The 17,552-nt window shown below is 40.9% G+C and overlaps 1 protein-coding gene across 2 annotated transcripts in view; it reads left to right on the top strand.

The window, feature by feature from the left end:
- CDH13 (cadherin 13) overlaps positions 1-17,552 on the top strand; it is a 421,556-nt gene that overhangs the window by 133,685 nt on the left and 270,319 nt on the right. For both annotated transcript variants that reach the window (XM_085071452.1, XM_085071451.1), the window contains exon 3: positions 13,421-13,629. In XM_085071452.1, the coding sequence (XP_084927578.1) occupies positions 13,421-13,629 (209 nt within the window). The remainder of the gene's footprint in view (positions 1-13,420; positions 13,630-17,552) is intronic.

Genomic DNA, 17,552 nt, shown 5'->3' with positions numbered 1-17,552 from the left:
TTTTGCCAGCTCAGGATCCATTTCTCTATCTGTAATTTACTCTTCTGTGAAAGCTTCCCTGGTGAAGAATGCTCTTAATCCAGACTTGTCTCTGGCAGAACTTCAAAGCATTAATGGACATCTTTCAGGGTTGTAATGAAATCTGGTTCTGTTCAGCTTTGGAAGGAAATTTTAATGAAGAGTTTTGCAAAATAAAAGGGCTTGGAGGTGATGATCAGGAATTGCTTTCCAAAAATAATATGAGATGAACAAAGTAAGATGAAGCATGGTGGCAACACTGCACCTCTATCACTCTACATTGCAGTACAATAGCAGCCATGCCTGTGCCATAATGAGTCTCATCAGTTTCCAGACAGCAGGATTTGTAATAACAGAGTATTTATGTAAAACAGTGAGGGGAAGAGAAGGCAGGGAGGGAATGAAAGTTGTCTATCAGGCTGAATACACAAAGCATCTGGTACTTCAAAACTAATTTTATTTTTAGTTAATATTCATTGATGCACGTTCTAGTCTATTATTAAGTGAATCTGGTGAATAATTACATCCATCACTTTGAAATGTTTAAGGCAAGTGTGGAGTTGTAAAACCAGTCTTTTGCATTGGAATCATCCCCAAAATTGTGTTGTGGGAGCCATGTTGGCACTACAGTTTGATCATGCTCTGGGAGTCTGAGGGATCTCAGCACATTCCCAGAATAGTTCCTGTGTATTGTATTTACAGGAATTCTCCAACCAGCCTCGATTTCTTGGGAGCCATGAGAAAGCATGGGGTGTTTCTGTATTCCCATTTTCTTGGCCTCTGTCAGCATTAGAATGTGACCCATCTGTGGATGAGTGAATGGCAACTGTTTATTCCAGAATAAAGCATGTGCTAAAACACAAACACGCAGCCTACACAAGCACTGAGCTCAGTTTAATTAGCTGCAGAGTTCATTTAAACTTCAGACTCCCAAGTTAACTCACCAGGCAGCAGAGTTTATAATCCATTTCTTGCAAGGTGCCTGCTAGACAGGGGAGCAGATGATATTATATTTGTTGCTAGGTGATGAATTCTGATAACCTTTCTGTTCTTATATTTATAAATGTCTCATGCACTCTCTGCTATAGCATAATTACTTATTTACGCCTCAGTTCCTGGATGGAACTACTACAAAGTTGCTAAGCAGCCGTGTGTATAAATATATAACATCGTGTCTCTTGAAAACTTTTGGCAACTCACAGTTACCAGATGAATTCTCCGTTTGTCACGATTGTAGCCATTAGCAAAGTGGAGCACAAATGAGGTATATCAGTGTACACAAGGACAGAGTTTTATTTGTCACAAGAGACTAATGCTCTGAGAGGGGACATGAGCTGGAAAAATGAACAGATTTAGTGGTTTGGGGATTTTTTTTTTGCATTCTTTTCTGCTTTTAATGGCATTATAACCAGCAGCAAAGTAAAGATTGACTGATTATTATCTCACCTCTTTAAACTTCATAAGTATTGCAATCATTATAGTTATTCTAATGTGAAGGAAAAGAGACACTTATTCAAACAGATGTGCTGAGGTTTCTGCATTCTAATGCTGCAAAGTGAGGTGAGAATGTAGGAAACCTGTAGGACTAATTCTCACTGCAGCCATCAGGGCATTCATCATTAGTGATACCTTTACTAAGCCTAAGGAGGAATAGGGGAAGATGAGAAATCAAGTTTTCTTTCCCTCTCTTTGACACAAATTTTGTTGTGTTGGCAACTATGATGGCAGCTGGAATTCAGGTAGTTTTAGGGATAACTGTAATTTATTAAATCCAGGAGAGTATCTTGTAATAAAATGCTCAGATGGCTTTTCACTGCACTCTTTTGTTGACTGTGGAGTTTAATATAAGATACAATTTTATCCACTGGTCACAGCTTCCTGTGGAAACTGTCCATGATGGGCCTGACCTGTGCTCCTGAAGGTGACAAAAAGGCTTGGAACTGAGCACTGCTTTGACCCCAACCTCAGCTGGTGGATCCAGTGGTGCCAACTCGAGGTGCCAAGCGAAGGTGGGACATCCACCTGTGCCAACCAGCCAGCAGCAAATGGCCCTGAGAAGCAGAGTTTGTATCTGAAATGTAGATTGTGTGAAGTACTTGACACAACTTTTCATTCCTTTTGCCTCATGTGCAATGCTTGTTTAAAGGTGAGCAGGTGGAGCAATTCCACCCATTTCAGCAGCAAACATGAATAACAGCATCACCTGGTTCATCAGACAATCACTATTGGGCTATTTGTGTTTTCACTTCCTTGGGGTTTTGTTTTTGTTTCTTTCATTGTTCCTTAGCTATTAAAAGAGGCACAAACTTCACTAGGCTGATGCTCTTTCCTTGGTTTATCTATATAAACAAATTTCAGGTTGCTTATAAAGGATCCTGACTGACAGAATATACTTTCCCTCAGGTCAGTTCTTTTGTGGAAGATGCCAAAGCCTGTCTTTCTTTAAAGTATAAAAGCCTGTGTTTGATTTGAATAGAAACTGTTCTGGGAATGACTGTGCAGAGCAAGATTACATGGTGCAATTTTAATTACATTGTTCTCAGCAGTGCAACTTGTCTGATCTTAGTGTGAGAGTCAAAATTCAAACCAAGGTTATTTGGTTCTGTAGCTGTTAGTCAAGCACTGATATTGTTTGAAAGAGATGATGATAATTTTAGCAAGTTTTAAATCCAGTATTTTTAGAGGTGGCTTTCCTTGTTATTCTCAGAAGTTTTGTATTTCAGCAGGTTGATTTTTGGGTGGTTTATAGAATGATCTGTGTGTTGGAATTGGCTGGGTACTTGGGTAAAACAAAAGGTTAGCTACCAACTCATTTTGCAAAATTAAATGCAATTTTAATTTTGAAGGCTGACTGAAAAGTTATTATTAAACTGTGTCCAAGGGCTTTTTTAATTAATCCTGATTTTTAGACTGAGGGCTGGAAGGGAGTGTAGGTCTGTTATTTGCACATTTATCAGATCTATCCAGAGAAATCAACTTTCTACTGATGACTCTTTAAAAAAGTTTCGGGGAACTCACTTGAGAGAACTTGGTAAAACCTCTGAGAGAAATTGCTGTTCCTCTGTCAGGTTCATTGATGGAGAAGACAAGAAATTTCCCCTGAAACTGGGAGGAACTTTGTTTCAGTTTTTCACTGGGAAAGCTGAACAATCTACAGAATAAATGGTTAGAGCAGATTTTCAGGCATGGCATTACTCATTCAGCAGCTGGGAAAATAGGCCAGCAACCTACAGTATCCATTTTGAAAGGAAAATATTGCACAGTGGATTTATTACTCACTCTCATTTCCTTTTATGTATTGTAAATGATGCGTCATTCTCTATTTCTGAAACAAACTCCTACCACTGAGTGCTGTTTGGAAATTACTTCACATGGCACAAGATGAAAGCTTTATTCCTGAGGATGTCTTTTAAGAAAATATTATTATACATAGGGGAAGACTTTTATAATTATTATCACTCCAGAAGAAGGGCAGTAGATCAGTATGTAAATCTGTATGTAGATTCCATATATTTGGGGGTTTTTAACGTTTCCTAGCAGTGACCAAGAGTTTGGGTTGTTTTTAGAGGGTTGAGGTTAGGAAGCAGTGAGCTGAATTACAGATTAGTTGTCATTCCACACAGAAGGTGAAACCAAGACCCAGGACTGAGGAGGTGGAGGCAATATTGCCTCACACAGCATCTGTGGGTAATGTGCAAAAAAGCACTTTGTAGTGATGCCTTATTTAATGAAAAGCTCCTGCCCTTTGACTTCTTGTCTCCAAGTGCTGCCAGAGCAGGAGAGATATCTCAAGCAATATTTTTCTCCCATCTCTGATAAAAGCAAGTGTATAAGGCCATGAGTAGCTGCCATGGATTTGGTATAGAACAAAAGATATTTTTAAAATAGCAATTTCTTCTTCCAGCCTCAAATCATCGAATTATTTGAACTTGCCACTGGAGGAGCAGACAAAGCATCCATTCCTCCACTGAGGCCCCACATTTCATATCTATCATTTATTTGCCTTTCTTAAATGGCCCAACCTCAGGCAAATGAAAATGTGTGTGTAACTCAGTGAATCTTCTGTTCATCTAACAGAATATCATAATTTCTCTAAGATTAATTTAGCACTCATAGAAAAATGGTGTCAGCTGAGTGCTGACAGAACCTCGTGCCACTAAAAAAATAAAAAAATAAAAAGTTTTGACAGATCACATTAAGAAATGACAGATCACTGTAATTATAACAAACTGACCTTGAAGATAAACAGTTTTAATTGTGAACTTGAGGGAAAATATCCCCATGACCTTTGACTAATTGTCTAGTTAATGGAAAACCCTTACTAAATGAATTTGTGGCTTTTCAGGCATTTGAAACACATCCTGGTGTAAATAAGATACTTTCTGGGCTGCTTTCACCATGGTTGTTTCCTGTGAGTGATTGCTTGTTGTTACTTTTTGACATCTGCTGGCAGCATTTTATTTATACAGTTAAATCTCCTGGGACACTGTTTCTTTTCCTGAATACAACCTCAACTGATTAGTTTTCCCTAAATCACATTTATCAAGAAATTTGGGGTTGTTAGCACTTAGGGTGACTTCTCTAAGATCAGATGTGTGTTTGTGCAGAAGACAAGAAAATTCATGGTCAGTAGTGTACTGCCTCTCCAAGCTTTATCCAGGCAGCACTCAAAGGAAATGATCCATTACATCCCACTGGGAATTCTTGCACAAACTCAGACTTCTGTCTGATGTCCCTCCTCTATAGGACACGATTAATTTCATATTGACAAACTTCTCACAGCAACCTGCAGAGCCACAAATGTATTGAATGCATCTGAAGGTCTTTGATTCTGTCTGGCTGTGTCTCAGATCCAGCCAGTTAAGATATTGTAAGAACCTAAAGTTAATTTCATCTTATGTTCTCCTGGGAACCTTAGCAAAATGTTGTGTAAATCTGATAAAATGGAAAATTATTGACCATTTGCACTGCAATGGGAAATCCTTTCACAGAAACCAACAAAGTTAAAAAGAGTCTTTTCTACCCATCACTGCTGGCTCTGGGGTCATTTGGGCTGCTCAGAATCAATGCAGCATTAACAGGGAAATGTCACATTCCTCCACAGGTGTGACAGCTCCTCAGAGACTGGAGCTCCACAACTGTGGTGTCACTTTGTATCCTCTGCATTTACAGAGAGACAACAGCTCCAGTTAAACTGAGCTCTGTGTTGTGCTCAGAAGATCAATGGCTCTGATATAATATCTAAAGGTTTTATTTTTATATTTTTTCCTTCAGACATACTCCCTGACATAATATTTTTGTTGAAACAGTAATTTCTCTCTAGGGTTTAGAACAGAAGTTATAGTACTGCCATGCCTTATAATGCAGCCAGTGACCCAGGAGATCAGTCAATAACACGTCTGTGTTGTAATGAATAAGTCAAGATAACTTCCAACTGAGAACAACTCATTACAGCTCCTTCCACTTGATTAAATTTTTCCCCTAAATAAGACAATGGCAGCAAAATGATGTGTGAAGGTATCATGTAACGCGAGCTGGTGAAGTCTGCTGGGGGAGGAGAGAATGCCTTCAGTTTTGATTACAGCGTTTGTATTTTCCTGTAATTTCAAGCAGCCACAGACAGCTGATGGAGCCCTGTTGGCAGAATAAATTTGTTGAAGAGCACAAAATGCTACTGAGGGATCTTCCTGTCTAGGAGAATGGAAAGAGGGAGCATGGTGGGAAGAGGCAAGCAGTAGCAGTGTGTGGAAAAATCCAAACTCCAAAAGGAGTTTGGTGCTGATGGAAGCATCCTGCTCACTTGTCCTCTGTGCTGGAATCCCCAACAGCAACCCCAGTGCTGCAGGGCAAAGGCATTTCACTGCAGACCTGGACTGATACAAGTTGTGCTGCCTCTGTTTTTAGGGCAGGATTGATCACCTCTAGTCAGGGTACCTGATGAGATACTCAGACCAAGCCAAGTGGTGGGGAGATGTGCCAGGAGAAGAGAAGCAGAGCTCTGTAAGGTGTGGAAAGATGCCAGTCCAGTGCTGGGCAGAGCAGAAGGCGAGGACAGGGGTGGAGCAGAGCATGGCTGATGTGGGTGTTTGGTGTGGATGGAGTCACTTGTTCTGTGATCACACATCAGCCCCACCTCACAACGGCACAACAGCCTTCAGTCAGGTGTCACTTATTGCTCAGGTGAGCTATGCTGCAGAATTTCAGCTTTTTAACAACTTCCCAGCCCTGCCATGACTGTAGGTAGTAGATCTGCAGGACAGAGACCAGTGTGATTCTTCTGCAAAAACATCACAGTTTTCCTTGGCTGCAGCTGGCTGCTGGGTGAAATCCCTTGTCTTTCATCATCTAAGGAGCTTATCTCCTATCTGTGATATGTGCTTGCAATGAATTCTGACAGCACAGAGCAAACTGTGGCTATTATTAGGTCCCATTTCTCCAGTGGAAAGGGTGTTCTCCAAAGGGCAGAGATGCACACCCTGTGCCCGGCAGATGAACTGCTGCCCTAATTTTTGCATCCTAACAGAGCTCTGCACAAATCTAATCACCACACATAAACCACACGGGGATGTTTGCTGGTTTAGGTAATCAGTTTATTTTTTCAGGCTGAAAAGTGTGTGCAGGGATGAAGTCTGTTGTTTAGTACTCGTTCTTCCAAAGAAGTCGAATATAAATGTGCATTTGTCTTAAGCAATTCTTGTTGTGTTGTGCTGAGCATTGTGCTGTTGTTATATTCCCTCAGTTTTTGACTCTCTGGATGCTAAATAAGTCATCATTGTAATTTACTTCAGGGGCACATAAAGAAATTATATAAATGCAAGAAAATCATAAACATGCAGTGCGAGACAATAACCCACTGTTGCTTGTTGGATTTGTTAAAAAAAATCATTCTGTAGCAATTCTACTGCCGAGTTAGAATGTACCATTAAGCTGTATAAAAACCTTCAAAAAGGGTTTTCATAAAATTCATTTTGTTCACTTTATTAAATGTTTAATAATTTTTTTTTTCTGTAAATACTTTAGTCACGCTTGTAGGTTTTCTAAGCCATAAATCCATTATTTCGGCAGCACTTTTAGATATGAAATAGTGATAACATCATATCTTTAGGAACAACCTGTCTGACTTCACTGTCGACAGTGTCTTGCCTGGACATTATTCTCCCTGGAAAGTCTCATGGGGCAGCACAGTTCTCTTTCTATTCTTTTTCCTCCTGCTGCTCAGGTATTTGTGCAGAAAAACAGCAGAAGCACCCAGGCTGTGTGCTCACTGCTGAACTGGTGCTCCAGAGGTGGTTCTGAAGGCACCCAAAAGGCAGGGAAAAGAGCTGTTTCTCCTAGTGGACATTTTTGTTGGCTTGAAAAGCAGGATTCCTTCTGTTCCGGGTAGCCATCGCGACACATTCCTCTCTCATTCTCGGCTTTGTCCAGGCAGTGCAGATGTGTTAGTTCCACATGGATTTAATCCTCCTCACACTAACTCAGCCCTTGGAGCCTCAGAGCACTTTGTGTCTGTGCATTTTGAGCTTCTGAGAGTGTCTGTCCCAGCCAGGCTTTGCACCAAGCATCCCTGGAGCCTTTCCCCCTCCCAGCCTCTCCTGCTGCTCTCACTCAGTGCTCACTGCTAACAAGAGCCTTGCTAGGTCGTGGTGCTTTATGAATTTTTATATACAACAACAGCACTCAAAGCATTTCCATTTGCCTCAACCATCACTTTGCTCTCTCTGTAGTTAATGAAGCTCAGCTCTGTCTAACTTCCCTGTTTTGCTAATGTTGTTGAGCAGGAGGACTTTTGAGCAGAGCTGAGGGATTCCTGCTGGGCTGGCAAGTTAAGTTCCCTTTGTGCAGCTGTAATGTACTTTTCTTGCATCTCCAGGTCTCTCACAGCTGCAGCTTCTGACTTGTGGTTTCAATATGATCTAAAGTTATTTGCTAGAAAGGATAAGAAAAATAATGCACAGGATAGTATCGCTTTGATGCTGTAATTCCCATGGATTAGAGCAAGGCTAGGTTATATTTGCAAAAACATCCTATTCTTCATTGACACAGTAATTAAGTCTGTAGTTTCAATGTGAAATTTCCTCGTTCAGGAGCCATTTTGTTGCTTGTTATGATCAGCTAACAGAGCAATATGAATACCTGTACATAGAGTCATATAGAGTAAGTTTTGGTGTGCTTATAGATAAATATGTGTATTTATTTATTCAGAATACCTCTGTGGAGATTTCACCAGAGAGGAAATTATGGATTGGCTATTTCTTTTTCAAAACAAATTAAACTTCTGAGAATTAAACTCAGAAAAAAAATTACTTTGGAAGTGGAATATATCAGGCCCACATATGCTTTTGAATACAAACCTATTTCAGCTTTTTTCTTTTTCTATAGTTTACAAGAAATGCAACTGCTAACCCTTCAATGTTTTTAAATGATGTTCTTTAAAACAACTGTGGGTCATTATCATAAATATCACAGTGGTGTAGAAACCTCACAAAAGTGATGCATCAAAACAGTGGAAATGGGATGCACTGAGAGGATGAATCCCAGGAACCTGAGTTTTCTTGCTGAGACCTATAAAGGTTAATATTTCCAGCTGGAACTCTTCCCATCATTGCAGTGATGGACTTGGTTTTCCCAAGTTTTCCCAACAGGTCTTTTGGTAATAATAAGCCCAAAGTCAGTGATTAAAACCTTGGGATGCATGCAGGTATTGCTAATAATCAATATTGCTTGGTGGAAAGAAATATTCTGCACAATTCACATGTGAATTTTTACAAAAAGGAGTAAAAGTCTAAGACAGGAGGCTGAGAAATGAACAGAGGGCGATGAATGACACTCATGTTGTTTTTCACTGGGAGCTGCTTGGCAGTGTTTTCATTTTGCTTGCATGCAGTTTTGGAGCCTGTCTCATAGCATGTGGCATATTAGGCACAATAAAGATGTTCATTTGGCAGCTGGAGCACGACAAGGAACATCAAAAGAGTCATAGATGCGTCAATAAATGCAGAACTCCACCTTCCTATAAATATTAGATCATTGTTTTAATTGCCCATTGAATTCCTGTCAATGATACATCCACTTGTCATGCCTGGTGCAGCATTACCAACGTTTTAGGTTGAGGCTAGAGCTGAACTGTTCCTATTACTCATTTTTTGCACTTTTGCAGCACCCTGAGCACCGAACATGAATCATTTTTGTGCAAGTGCTGTACAGCCACAGAGTAAACAAGTGGCCTTTGCTCAGAGGAGTTTAAAATCCAGTTAAACTCCTTAAGCTCCAGCACAGAGTGAGTGTGCAGGAGAACATGGGAGCTTTTGGGCTGTGTGGCTCCTCTTATCAGGCTGCCACTCACCCAAGCTGTTCTAATGCAAGTGGGTAGTGGGAATAATGTCAATTACCCATCTCAGGGCTTTCCTCACACCTCATCTCTGTGACAAACATCGCAAACATCATCACACAGACCATATGTTATCAGGGCTGCCAACAGCAAAGTGTTGGATATTCAGAGACCACCTTTGCAGCTCAGGCTGACACTTTCCACAACTGATATCCACAACTTCTGTCTCATTTCTTGCTACACTGGTTGGTACTTGGGAGAGAAAAGGAATAATTAATTAATCACACTTTATAGTTTTCGCATAGAGATCTCTACACCGGATTTGTGTACAATGCAAGATTTTTTTTACCAGAGAATAAGGACTAAAAATCCTGTTTGCCCTATATTTAATGGGCATTACCAATGTACAGGTTTGGTTAGGAGACAGATGTAATGCTGTGGGTGGGAATTCTGAGGAAGCTGATGAAGCTGAAACTCCTCAGAGCTCTCCTGAGTGCCTGGCAGGGAGGGCAGTGTGGTCAGTGCCAGGCCCAGCTCCTTAGGTTGTGTAGCTCCTGCAGCCTGCTGTGGGCAGCTCAGGTGCTGTTAATTGTGGGTGTTTGCCCTGCTCTTCCCCAGCAGCCACACGAGTTTAAGGAAGCAAACATTGCCAGTGAGGAGCATGGTGAGGATGACTGGGACTGCAATTCAATCTCCTGTGATGTTCCCTGGTCAGCCCAGTCCAGGAGACTTCATCATCCTGATAAGGTCCACATTTGATCCCAACTCAAACTAGTGATTTTATCTAAGGCTCCAGTTCTCTTCAGCTCTCCTAACAATTGGTTTCAGTTTCATCTCTGTTGGCCCTTAGGCCAAATAATCTTCATGTTCTCTATCCTCATGATCACTTCATCTCCTTCCACTTCTAATTTCTCTCCTATGTATCAGTACTTCTCAGACTATTTTCATTTTCTTTGCTTCTGCTTGCTATTAACTTCACCAAATACTCTCATTTCTGTGGTAGGACTGGGAATTGAAAGCATCAGTGCTTTTGGATGAGATATGGTAAAAAAAAAAATCAGTTTCCCACTTTCAAACAACTCTGCTTTGTCCCTTGTCGGAAAAAGTTGCAGAGTTTCATAAAGCAAGATGAATTGACAGCAAAATAGAAAAGGTATAAACGTGTCAAATTCATAGTTCCAACGGGAATATAAAATAGATCCAAGTACTTCTCCTGATTCTCTGTGTCAAATCTGCATGTAGACTTTGACTGTCTCCAGTGCACACAGATGGTAGCGATGCAGGAATCCCTGGGCTGGTGAACACTGAGCAGTGAGGTGGGAGCAGTGCTCTCCCAGCCAGGCCCTTCCTCTCTCAGAGCTAAAACACAATTTGCCCTTTTCTTGAAAGGCACCTGTAGTGTTTGGCTGGGTGATGCTGCAGCTCTGAGCTATGACATTTGGTTTTAAGGGATTACTTCATCATTGTTTTCTTTGGCTTTCTTAATTTATTTTTTTTAACTTTTTATTCCTGACATAATTTCTCAGAGGCTGATGCTAAATTTTTCCAGTTGTAAGCTATTCATAGTAAATTACCAGCAGGTTTTGATTATGAGAAACACATATTTATTCATAGAATCATAGATTGGCTTTGGTTGGAAGTGACCCTAAGGGTCATGCAGTTCCAAACCATCTGCAGTGGGAAGGGATGCCATCAATAAATTAAGTTCCTAAATCTTGTTTCTTTTTTTTTAATATATTTTTAAATATTATTATTATTATTTCGTTGGTGGGTTGGGTTTTTTAATGGGAATTAAAAGAATAAGAGACTTGTAATTCACAAAGGCTGCAACCTAAACAGTGTATATTTCCATACAGTGGTTTGTGTAGAGAATTTCAGTGGTTTTCCCTCCTGGTTCTACTTCAGTGCAAGGCTTTGCAGGCAGGATCTGCCACATGGCAGCAGAGATAGGTTTGTCTGGAGACACTGCAGTGTCTGAGGGGAAAGAGGTTTTGTTTCTTTTTTATTTATAATCCCTCTTGCTTTCAGCAAAATCCAATGGAACAGCGAACGGGCTGATGAAACTCTGGTTTTCAGTCCCACTGTGAATCCAAGGATAGTTCTCTTGCCCTCAAGTAAAATGGAGGAAATGGGAGCAGGTTTTAGTTAAAAGCATGTAATTGAGCTTAAACCTTGTGCAGCACAGATCCTTCAGCTGCTGGGGGAGTTTTTCTGCAAGAGGCTGTGGTGTCTAGCAGAGTGTTTGGACTCTCCTTGGGAAGAGGATTGTCTGCTGTGAATTCACAGGGTCAAGGCTTCATGGTGTGGTTTTAATTTTGTCTTGTTCTCAACATCCACATCTATTTTAATTGGCAATTAAATTAATTTTCCCTGAGTCATTTCTGTTTGGCCAGTGATGGTAATTAGCAGGTGACCTGCCTGTCTTTGTCTTGACCCACAAGCTTTTCCGTCTTTCTCCCCAGCTCTGCTGAGGTTGGGGGAGTGAGGGAGGATTGGGTGGGAGGTTGGGAGCATCCCAAGGCCAACCCTCCACTCTAGCTTTGGTAAATAGTGCCCTGTGTCTCTTTTTGTGCCTCTTTCTGTTTGAATGTTGGAGATTTCAGCGTTGTTTAATTTTTTATCACACCCATCTCGTCAGTATTCATCATAAAATGAAGTTGTAAATTCTGGAACCAGCAATGGTTCTTTTTTCCTTGTGGTGTTCTGCTTTGGGATTCAATCCCAACAAATGCCCAGAAAGGAAGGATCTCCACAGGGTCCTCTGGCAGCCCTGTCTTCAAGTTGGTCTGTCTGGGGACAGATCCAAAATTTGATGAAGAGGAATTCTGTGTAACTTCCCAGGAATGATGAGTGGCCCCCCACTATGAGAATATTCATGTGCTTTAGGAGCAGTTACAGAGATTACATAGCCAGGAAGAGTTTAGGGATTGGCCATGAGAGACTCAGGGGTTGTTTCTCTTCTTTTAAAAACAGTAACCCAATGCAAAAGTCTATACAGTGAATTTAAACAGTAATGCAAAGTGCTTTATTTTCAGTAAAACTCCATTGTTGTTGATTTTATGTAGCTGGTATCCCTGTCTGTAGTCTTTTCTCCAAGTGTAATGCCATTTTCAAAGATCCAGTGGAATTGAAATGTGAAATTAAAATAGTGAGAGCATGCAGGTAAGTGAAAAGTCTGCAGCAGCAGTAACTTGAGGAGCAGGTGGGGAATACAAAAGAGGTTGTCTGCAGAAAAACCTTTCACATGCAAATATATTGTTCAGAGATGTCAAAACCTGAGAAGTTCATTTAACAATTGCAAGTTTGTGGTGAAGATCTCTTAACCACAGAGCTGGTAGGTAAATCACTAACATTTTATCCAGTATTTTGTGCAAAGTGAATCTACCTGACTCAGAGAAAAAATTGAGACAAAGACTGAAACCTTTGTGCTTTGGGGACATTTTTATCTTTATGCCAGCCTTCCTAAATATTCTAAACTTTCCATGTAAAGTGAAACAGGATTATTGACAGCAACAGTTCAATTAAAAGTTCTCACAGTCCTTAGATACAGTGCAGCTCATGAACTGTGTGACAACCCTGGGAGTCAGAAATACATTAGTTCAGTTTTTCTGTTCTATAAAACTTTTGCAGGAGACTGGGGGTGAATATTCTGTAAACAACCAGTGCTGAGCCTAAAGATACAGTGAATATCTGAATGCACTTTGCCACAGAAGAGCCTTGAGAGCTCCTGGACTGTGTGAGGAGCACAGCAAGTGCTCAGTTTGTGGAACTGGGGCTGCATTTGACTGGAGTGAGCACAAAAGGCTCATGCTCAAAGTATTTTGTTTATCTCCTACCCTGTTAGAATGGTCAAAGCCTCTTCATCCTTCTAAAAGTGTATATTCATACTTTTTTTTTTTTAAATCGAGTCAGAAAACTATAAAATTTCTTTCCAAGTTTTTTCCCCTTTGACTGAGAGACATTTCCTCCCAAATCTTTAGATAAGCTAATAACATAAAGATATCTGAAGCTTACGTTCCAAAATGGATACTTATAATGTGTTTTTTTTCTTTTTCCCCCTTTCTTTTTCCCCAGTGAAATTTGATGACTGCAAGGGGAACAACAAATTGAACTTTGAAGTTTCTAACCCAGACTTTACAGTGGACCTTGATGGCTCTTTGGTTGCACGCAAGAATGTGTCAGAAGCTGGCAGAGCCTTGTTTGTCCATGCGAGGTCAGAGCACGCCGAGGATATGGCAGAAATCTTCATTCTTGAAGCTAATGAAAAACGGGGGGCATTAAAGGTAAGATAAATACAAAAGATTTTAAAAAAAAAAGTGCCAAGGAGATGCTGCTGCTTAATATTTACATGTGTCATCTAGGACTGTAAGCAGTTTTAATCTGTTAGGAGAGATCAAAATGAGTCTTCAATCCAGATATTGCTGTAACATTTTAGCACTTAGTTTAATTTGTGATGCAGATTTCCTGGGTTTTGGAAGATGTATTTCATCTTCAGGTGTTGATGCTAAACATTCATAAAGAATTTATTCACATGCAAGAGCCCAAGCATTAAAATTGGCTGTTTCTTCCAGTGTATGTTATGCCAGGTAATCACAGTTTGGCCACAACTAAAAATTGAAAATCATCGTTTAAACGTGTAATTTAGAATTTACAGAACCTTCGTGTTTCACTCCAAATCTAAGCACGTGGGAATGAACTCCATGCTGTGAGATATAAATTTTCACACTGGTCTGTTTATGTGACTCTGTTATGTGTTAAACCCCTTGAACATCTGCACACAATTAGCTGCAGACATTTACACTCTGTCTCTGTGCCCCAGTGATTTTTGTTCTGCTCTGTCCACTGATTGTTGTGTCCTTTCTTTTCCCCTCCTGAATTTCAGTGTAAAACAAACCACATTCTGTGGGGAATAAAGCACTTCACGAAATGATTGAATTGTTTACTTCACACCCCTGAAAGCAGCAAAAGGAGACGTGAGATAGCCTTCACTTCTGTGTCCTGGCATTTAGGAGAGGAGCAGGCAAGGCAGTGCCTCACTAGACAATTAAGCCTGGTACATTTACAGACCTATAATTTCACAGAAATATAAAGAAACCTTGATAACAATGACTGATCCAGTGTCTTGATTTGGTATTTAGATATTCAATTGCCAGCATTCTCATTATATCCCAACAATATATTAGTATAACTTAAGCCTTCCATTAAAAAAACCCCAAATTATCTAGAGAAAGGTTGAACAAACTTCTGAAAGTCCATGGCTGAGGAAAGGTTCTGCTCTGCACTTTAAGCAGCACAGGATGTGAATATGGATTGCCAGGGGGAGAGAAAGAACCAGAATGTGTAACTGCAGAAAGCCGATCAGAACACTGAAGTGGAATTTAATTTCATTTAAATATGCTGTTCCTTCACCAAATTATATTCTAACACAGTCATACTCGAGGGAGTCTCTTACGTGGAGGAGCTGTGAGTTTAGGACCACAGAGTGCCAAACTCAGAGTAGGAAAGCTCCACTTGCAGGAGCAAGCTGGGCACTTGGCTGTCCTGTACCTCAGACTAGCAAGACTTGCTCCTTCTGGTGTATTCACAGGAATGTTCAAATGGTTTCATTTGGAAGCCTTAGGAGCAGTTTCAAACTGGGAATCATCATTCTCTGGTTAGAAGTTACTAAAACCACAGAGTTTGAGATGTCTCTGACAGGAGGTCTGGAGATTGGTATGTCTGTGAAGATCTGATTCTCTGAGAATCATATTCTGAAGTTTTATTCTGGTTTTCTTACAGAAGCAGCCCTTCAATATCTATAGGGGGACATTTTCTATGGAAGTTGCAATCTAGAGGAAATCCTATGGAAATTACATAGAGATATTCTATGGAAATGACAATCTAGGGGAAATCATGGCTCATGAACAGGAGTTACCAGATGTGTATTTGCACAGCCTGTGACAAGCTCTGCCAGTGACCTTTCCTCTTCATGTGCTGTTTGGGTTCTGGGTAGTCTCCCCTCAGAATGTTCCAGCAATATTAATTGATGCCTAGTGTTGAAATCTCTCTCCAGACTACATTTGAAAGCCAAGGCTGATTTGGCCTAAATCCTGGATTCTGTTCCAACCACTTTGTGTTGCTTCAGAGGGAGAAAAGCAGTCCAAATCAGGCATATTCTGCCACTTGCCAGCCTTTCCTCACAGGTGACATCACATCATCTCAATCTGCATTCATCACCTCTTTCTGGATTTTGATATTCAGCTCACAGCCAGATGATTCCCCATTTAGTGTGGGATTTAGTGTCTGCAATGCCCTTGGGAGTTACATGATGCCTTAAAATGTCCTGGGAAATCCATGTAGTGAGGATCATGCCTGTATTCAAGAGAATATAAAGATCTTTGGGGCTGGTTGGCCTACTCTGGCAGAATTTCTTCCCAACCTTTTCATCTATTTGCCTATTTTAAACACCACACAGACAGTGTTGTCTTTCTGTTTGTCATACTTGAGAAGGATATAAAGACTACAGCATCCTACCTGAAGTGATTTTATGGTAAATTTGAACTTAATCCTGTACTTTTGCAGTCTAAATGTGTCAGCATGGAAACAGCAGAAACTGCTCCATCTGTTTATGCAAGGAGCCTTGGCTAAGAAATGCTCAGATGGAACTTTAGTAATTCAGCATAATTCTGTGGGGTTAAGATGAGCACACGCTGGAGCAGCGCTTAGTGTTCAGTACTTAGAGAACAGTACCTTGTCTAATTAGGGGATAAGTAGTTCTTAAGTATTTCCCCACTGCCAGCAACTGCCATTTCTTTTCTGAAAGCATGTAACCTACGTCTGTGAAATGCCATTGTTAATGTTGCTAATTGCAGATTCCCCACGTGTTTGGGAACGGCTCTCAACAATGATCTCTAATGTGCTGACTGGCAGTCTCAGCCTAGGAATGGAGAGTTGTTCCTAAAACTTTCTGATTGCAACTAACCACGCTTTGGATGAATATGGGAATTATTGAGAGGTGCAATCTGGAGTGTGCAGAAAAGCTTTTGGTATTCTGCTGGAGAAGGGGTGCAGTTCTTTCCTGCTAAAGATGGATCATTCTTCCAGCTGGCCTCACCGATCTGTCCTGTGTGATTACCTAAATTAACTTCATGGCCAGAGTATAATCAGTGGCTGTTGGAATATCACTTACTATTTAACTGTTATTTGCATCTGAAGGGCCTGTTTTCCTTCTCTTCTGCCAGCAGCATAATAGATCTGCAGAGCCTGCAGCTTTCCATCTAGGGGTGGCCATGAGATGATTCCTCAACCATCAGCTAACTTGGCCATTGCTCTGTGATCACACAATCTCTGCAGGCTCTGGTGACACAGGACAGTCACTGTCTAACACACCCTAAACCCCGTGAATCCCTCTACCTACAGATATGCAGACATGCAGAAATCTGTCCGGCAGATTCCCGAGCAGATTCCAGCTGGAATTGCTTTCTGCAGCCTGCTGCAGGTGCCTCCTCCCTCCCAGGATTTTGGATAGATGTACTGCTCTCTGTCTGTCTTGACAGAGGGGAGTATTCCCAAAAATCTGTCATTTCTGAGAGGCTTTGGAATGTGAGTACATAGAAAAGTTGCCACGAGGCTGTGGAAGGTGGAACATCACCCGTGATGAGGCTGTGCACACTTGGAGCAGGATGCAATCGGAGTGCTCAGTGACAGACAGGAATTTCAGGTGCTTTCCCATGGAGCAGTGCTGGTGGGATGAGCACAGCTCTGCTCCTCCCTGCTCTGCCCAGCTCGATGCCCTCTCACACAGTCAGGACTGGAGTTCTTGGGGTTATTTAAAAAAAAGACCTGGAAATGTTCTGATTCATCCAGGATCCCCCAGTTGAACTTTGGCTTCATTCTGAATAATTCAGAGAATTGCTAAGCCTCAAATCCCTAATAGAAAAATAAATCACTCACAAACCCTAGCTGGGAAGAAACTGGTTGAGCCAATGACTGGCTGCATTTTCTTCTTTTTTTTTTTTAAACTTAACTTGTGTCTTGTCCAATGCTTGATCCCTGCTTTGTTTTATGGAGAAAGTAGGACAACTGAAAGTTGGAAATTTCATCACATCTGAACCTTTGTCCAGACATTGGTGGATTTATGTACTTACTGAAAGAGTCAGGTTTTGTGGAAGGCAGAAAGTGTAGCCAGGCTTTTGTGGAGCCTCATAATAAATGGTGAGTTGCAAAA

This window comes from Lichenostomus cassidix, chromosome 11 (assembly GCF_008360975.1).
Source record: "Lichenostomus cassidix isolate B80296 chromosome 11, HeHo_3.0, whole genome shotgun sequence".
Classification (NCBI taxonomy): Eukaryota; Metazoa; Chordata; class Aves; order Passeriformes; family Meliphagidae; genus Lichenostomus; species Lichenostomus cassidix.
The sequence above is the reverse complement of the archived record's forward strand: the minus strand, read 5'-3'. Positions and strand labels throughout refer to the sequence as shown.